Source organism: Erinaceus europaeus, chromosome 9 (assembly GCF_950295315.1).
Source record: "Erinaceus europaeus chromosome 9, mEriEur2.1, whole genome shotgun sequence".
Classification (NCBI taxonomy): domain Eukaryota; kingdom Metazoa; phylum Chordata; class Mammalia; order Eulipotyphla; family Erinaceidae; genus Erinaceus; species Erinaceus europaeus.
The window spans coordinates 124780601-124787213 of record NC_080170.1 but is presented as its reverse complement, the minus strand read 5'-3'; the positions used below and the strand labels follow the sequence as shown (position 1 = coordinate 124787213).

The 6613-nt window shown below is 51.8% G+C and overlaps 1 protein-coding gene across 1 annotated transcript in view; it reads left to right on the top strand.

The window, feature by feature from the left end:
- Positions 1 to 3095: 3095 nt before the first annotated feature.
- LOC132540325 (cell adhesion molecule DSCAM-like) overlaps positions 3096 to 6613 on the top strand; it is a 69138-nt gene continuing 65620 nt past the window's right edge. Inside the window, exons 1-2 of the mRNA XM_060197130.1 lie at positions 3096 to 3339; positions 5885 to 6163. Coding sequence (XP_060053113.1) covers positions 3096 to 3339; positions 5885 to 6163 — 523 coding nt within the window. The remainder of the gene's footprint in view (positions 3340 to 5884; positions 6164 to 6613) is intronic.

Here is a 6613-nt window from a genome sequence, read left to right as displayed (position 1 = left end):
TGAGGAACAGAAATGGAGAGGACGGAGGGTGCATCCTAGAAGCAGAGGCGCTTGGAAGTGGGCACATCTCTCTGCCAGAAGAGCCCTGAGGGGCAAGGAATTAGCACCAGTGCCCAGTGTCGGTGTCCATCACTGCAGAGCCGCCTACGAGGGCTCCCTTCCAAAACACCAGGACCGGTGAGAGGGAGACAGGAGTCTTTTTTTTTTTTTCTGCCTCCAGGGTTATGGCCGGGGCTCGGCGCCTGCACTACGAACCCACTGCTCCTGGGGGGCGTTTTTTTCCCCTTTTGTTGCCCTTGTTGTTTATCGTTGTTGTTATTGCTGCCGTTGTTGTTGGATGGAACAGAGAGAAATAGGAGGGAAGACAGAGGGGAAGAGAAAGACAGACACCTGCAGACCTGCTTCAGCGCTTGTGAAGCGACCCCCCCCCATAGGTGGGAAGTGGGGGGCTCGAAGTGGGAGCCTTACGCCGGTCCTTGCGATCCGATCCGCGCCACGAGCTCTTAACCCGCTGCGCCGCCACACGGCCCCCCAGATGACGGAATTCTTTGGGTGTTGCAGCATCTGAATATGAGACTCAGTGCCCCAGAATCCATCTCACTCGCAGGTTTGAAACTTGGGATTCTATCGTGAAAGAAGGGGTGAGACCCAGTCGAGCTCACACACGGCCATGTCCAAGCACCCAGGTTCAAGCCCCGGCACCTGCCTGCAGTGGCGACGTTTCACTCGCGGTGGAGCAGTGCTGCAGGCCGTCTTGCCTTCTCTCTCCGCTTTCTTTGCTTCTCTCTTCTTTCTTCTCTTTTCCTTCTTCTTCTCCTCCTCCTTCTCCTCCTCTCTCTCAGCTTTGAAGGAAGTGGGAATGAAAGCGCTGCCTAGGCAGACGTGCCACTAGATTGAGAGGAAACAGCGGTCCACTCATCCACACCACACTTCACGGAGGAGTGCTCGGCGCAGGAAGACACAGCAAGGAGTCAGAGGGATTTTTAGTCACCTTCTTTGGGGTCCAGGATAAAGCATAAATGCCCAGAATATCTAGCCTGCCTGGTCATTCTAGTATCCAGCACATTTAGAACATACTTTAAAGTGTGCCACTAACAATAAAAAATATATAGAACAAGCAACTAAATGAGATTATCGAGAAGGTAAATGTTTCTTAAAGGTATTTAATGTAGTTGCTAAAAGTCCATTTTTTAATATAAAAAATCCTTGTGAGGGGGTCAGGCGGTGGCGCAGCGGGTTAAGCGCCATGGCGCAAAGTGCAAGGACCGGCATAAGGATCCCGGTTCGAGCCCCCGGCTCCCCACCTGCAGGGGAGTCGCTTCACAGGCGGTGAAGCAGGTCTGAAGGTGTCTGTCTTTCTCTCTCCCTCTCTGTCTTCCCCTCCTCTCTCTATTTCTCTCTGTCCTATCCAACAACGAACAACATCAACAATGGCAATAATAATAACCACATACAACAACAAGGGCAACAAAAGGGGGAAAAATGGCCTCCAGGAGTGGTGGATTCATGGTGCAGGCACCGAGCCCAGCAATGACCCTGGAGAAAAAAAAAAAAAAAAAAACCAATACCATGTGCTAGAGCCTTGTTTTCTTTGCTAGGAGATTAGTGGTTTACAGTCTACAGTAAAATACAGTGGTTTGTACATGTGTGACATTTCTCAGTTTTCCACATAACAGTTCAGCCCCCACTAGGCCTTCCTCTGCCCTTGTGTCCCGGGACCTGAACGCTCCCCCACCCCAGAGTCCTTGACTGCTGCAGTGCACCAACCCCAGTCCAACTTCTGCTTAGTGTTTTCCCTTCGGTTCTTATTTTTCAAAAAAAAAAAAAAAAAAGAGAGAGAGAGAGAGAAATCCCTGTTTTATCTGTCCTTTTGAGTTGTCCTTCTCTTAGCTAAGAAACCATGAATCTTGTCTTTCAAGCAGTAACCAGGAAGTGCTGGAGTTGTGTTAACAGTTCCCACAATGAGTTCACGAAAGCCAGTAATACGGGGGGTTTCTGACGGAAGGAGACGTCACTAGAGTCTGGGGAAGGCAGCGAAAAAGGCTGGTCTTGCTTCTCTGGAGAGACGAAAGGCATTGTGCAGAACTGCATTACAGGTGGGGTGTTGTGTTGGAAGAGTCAGAGACACAGGAAGTGTGCTCGGAACACGCACAGTGTGGGGGAGGCAGCCTTCTCCGTGCCCTGAGTCTTGCCCTGTGACCTGCACCCAGAGCCGAGCGGTGAGGGTGGACTTTTCAAACGGGGCATCTACAGCCTGCATCTAGCAGCGCTGGGCTTGATGTGAACGTTGGCCGTGTGTCTGTATCAGAGACGGCATAGACACAAACCTCATAGAAAGGGCGGCAGAGTCGCTCGCTCACCTGGATAGCACACTGCCTCTCCGGCGGGCCCGGTCACACCTGCCCCTCACTGCAGGGAGGCTGACTTTGCTGCTGTGGTCGTTTCACTCTCTCTGCCTCTACCTGAAAGAAAAAAATTAATCAGAGACTATATTCCACGCGTCCATGCAGAGGCATATTTTTTTCTTCCCCAAGTGAAATAATTACCATCATTTATTTGAATTGTCTTTAAGAAATAGCAGATCACTTAAAAAAAAAAAACAATAAACTGATCTTTACCTGGGACCTTAGAGGTAAGTGTTGATGGTCCTTTCAAAGAATTCAGACAGGTGGCCCTTCCTGAGAATTTTGTGTGGGTGTGTTCACTGGAATACTTCAGATTGAAGCAAAAGTGGGGTTTTTTGTTTTGTTTTGTTTTGTTTTTGAGGTAGAAACTCTCTTTTTAAAAAAATTTTTAAAAATATTTATTTATTCCCTTTTTGTTACCCTTGTTTTTTTATTGTTGTAGTTATTATTGTTGTTGTTATTGATGTTGTCATTGTTGTTGGATAGAACAGAGAGAAATGGAGAGAGGAGGGGAAGACAGAAAAGGGGAGAGAAAGACAGACACCTGCAGACCTGCTTCACCGCCTGTGAAGCGACCCCCCTGCAGGTGGGGAGCTGAAGGTAGAAGCTTTCTAAACATGAAGGTCAAAGAAAAGCCAGGGAGCTCGCCACGGGGGCAGTCACACCCCCACCAGCGTGGCAGTGAGCGGCATGCGTGAGCTGGAAATCATGGGTGGGAAAACCCTTTCACCTTCGGGCATCACTGGCTGTGTCTGTGACCGGGCGGCCGTGTTCTGCTCTCTTTCAGGATCTAGATTTCTCATCACGTCCACGGGAGCCTTGTATATCAAAGATGTGCAGAACGAAGACGGGCTGTATAACTACCGCTGTGTCACGCAGCACACGTACACGGGAGAGACCCGGCAGAGCAACAGTGCCAGACTTTTTGTATCAGGTGAGGACACACCGGGCTTGGCTGCTGCTCATTGAGCTGTGTCCCCAGATGACTCCCTCAAAACTGTCATGCTCAGGACTTGGGGTCCTGATGGAGCTGGGGTTCAGAGGCCTCAGGGCTTCTTCCCCTAACATTTCTCCCCCTCTGGGAGTCTGGACCAGAATTATTCTGGGGGCCCAGAAGGTACAAGTTCTGGCTTCTGTCATTGTTTCTCCGCTGGACGTGGACATTGGCAGGTGGATCCACACTCCCAGCCTGTTTCTATCTTTCCCTAGTGGGGCAGGGCTCTGGGGAGGGGATTCCCAGTGTCCTTAACAGTAGGACAGTGTCCTGTTTGTTCAAAGTGGTCTAGAAAACATTTCGTTTGCATCGAAGGGGAACTTGATAATGACGATATTCTCAACAACAGGAGTCACGGTGCAGGGAGAATTTAGGCCTGTGCTTACAGGAGGAGCCAACGAGCACGGCCCTGTCCCTGAACATGCGTGCGCACACACACACACTCACACACTCACACACACACTCACACACACACTCACACACACACTCACACTCACACACACACTTACACACACACACTCACTCACACACACACTCACACACACACACTCACACACACTTACACACACATACTCACACATACACTCACACACATTCACACACACTCACAAGAGGAGCAGATGAGCACGGCCCTGTCCCCGAACATGCACACACACACACACTCACACACACACACACACACACACTCGCTCACACACACACTCACACACACTCACACACTCACTCACACACTCACACTCACTCACATACACACTCACACTCACGTACAACACAGACACACTGACCCAAACACACACACACACTCATACTCACTCACGTACAACACAGACACACTCACCCACACACACACACACACTCACACTCATTCACGTACAACACAGACACACTCACCCAAACACACACACTCACACACTCACAAACATGCATATCACTCACACACATTCACACACACACACACTCACACTCACTCATGTACAACACAGACATACTCACACACTCACAAACATGCACATCACACACACACAAAAGCACACTCACTCACATACAACACAGACACACACTCACCCAAACACACACTCACACACACACACATACACACACTCACACATAAACACTCACACACATTCTCACACTCACACATTCACACACATTCAGACACACGCACACACACGTGCACACACTCACACGCGCACACACACTCACACACGCACACACACACACATTCAGACACACGCACACACACGTGCACACACACACACTCACACATAAACACTCACACACATTCTCACACTCACACATTCAGACACACGCACACACACGTGCACACACACACACACACTCACACACGCACACACTCTCACACACACACACTCACACACGCACACACACTCACAAACACACACTCACACACACACGCACACACTCACACACACACATTCACACACACACACACACACCCCGCCTTGTCTCCTGCATACACGCCGCAGGAGAACACCCTCCATGCCTGCCTGTCTTTCTCCCCTCTGTGCCTTTAGCACCAGCCTCCATGCTGACCCTGGACAGGGCCCACACTGCTGAGGGGCCTGTGAGATGTCACCGTGCCTGTGCGCACAGCCCTGAGTCTGAGCCCTGATTCCACATGGGCACCAGGCCGTGACGACCAGGTCCACAGGTGGTGGGGCAGTGCTGGCATGTCTCCCCATCGGGAGCAAGATGTCTCTTACGTGATGAATAAGAGACACACTTTCTAGTCTCTGACTTCCCGTGACTTGAGGGTCACTGGTCTCTCCTCACCGTGACACACTGTTGCTGCCAGGAATCATCTGTGCTGCTGTTTGAAGCCAGCAGATTCCTCCTCCTGGTGGCTGAGTAGGTGAGGCAGGGAGCAGTCCGCTGGTTATGAGCAGGAGAAAGGACGGAACGCAGACAGTGGGTGCGAGGTGTGAGTCCGCCAGACGCGTTCCGCACAGCGACTGCCGCTGACCTTCTTTGTGCAAACCCACCGAGACCCACCCTAGTTCTCACAGAGTTCTTGCAACAGTTCTCTTGCGTACGTTTCTTTTGTTTTGGCTTTGTTTTCCATGTCCCGGCAATCGGCGCTCTAGATGCTGCCTATGAGTGAAGCCATCTGACAGCCGTCTCTCATCTCTTTACTTATTTCACTAAGCATCCTCAGCTTCAGTTCCACCCATTTCGTCCCAAAGAACACTGTATAATCTTTTTGATTACCGAGTAGTATTCCCTGGAGTCTATATCCCCTACTTTCTCTATCCAGCCATCTGTGGATGGGCATTTAGGCTGCTTCTACCCTTTGGCTGTTGTGAATGCCACAGCTGTGAACACGGGGACATTATTCTGGGCAAAGTCTGGAAGGCCTGTCTCCACAGACAGTGTGGCAAGACAGAGCAACCGTTAGACGCAAGGTCCCTGGGTCCTGAGTGATGCTCGGGCTCCGCAGTCACGACGGCTTTTCTCTCTTGTGCAGACCCGGCGAACTCAGCCCCGTCCATCCTGGATGGGTTTGATCATCGCAAAGCCATGGCGGGGCAGCGGGTGGAGCTCCCTTGCAAAGCTCTGGGGCACCCGGAGCCAGACTACCGCTGGCTGAAGGACAACATGCCCCTGGAACTTTCCGGGAGGCTCCAGAAAACTGTGACGGGGCTGCTCATTGAGAATGCACGGCCTTCCGACTCCGGCAGCTACGTGTGTGAGGTGTCCAACCGATATGGGACTGCCAAGGTGATCGGGCAGCTGCACGTGAGACGTAAGTGGAGCCTGCTTTGCGGCGGTGCCAGGGCGAGGGCAGAGGGGTGCTTCCTGGCTGCCGCCACAGCCCCCGACCCCTCAGGAGGCCCCGGGGTGGACAGGGAGATTAGTGCTCAGCCGCTTAAGCTCAGCAGTTGGAGAGTTTAGGAGCTCAGAACTGGAATTCAGGTTGGTTTCCTTCCCAGACCTCGACATTCCCTTCAGACCACAAGTAGCGTTGCCTGGCCACTGAATCCTGAAAACAGGTGACAGCAGAATGCAGAGGGAATTACCAGCACAATACACGGTGGGCGGAGAGGCGTGGGGGGCCCCACACCTGCACACAGGTGCGGCTGCAGCTGACTTAGGTGATGTCTGAGGAGGACAGGGCAGGGCGCTGATGGCAGATTCAAAGAAAGCATGGCTGTGATTTCAGGGGGTGGGGCTCCACCTGGCCACGTACCCTTGG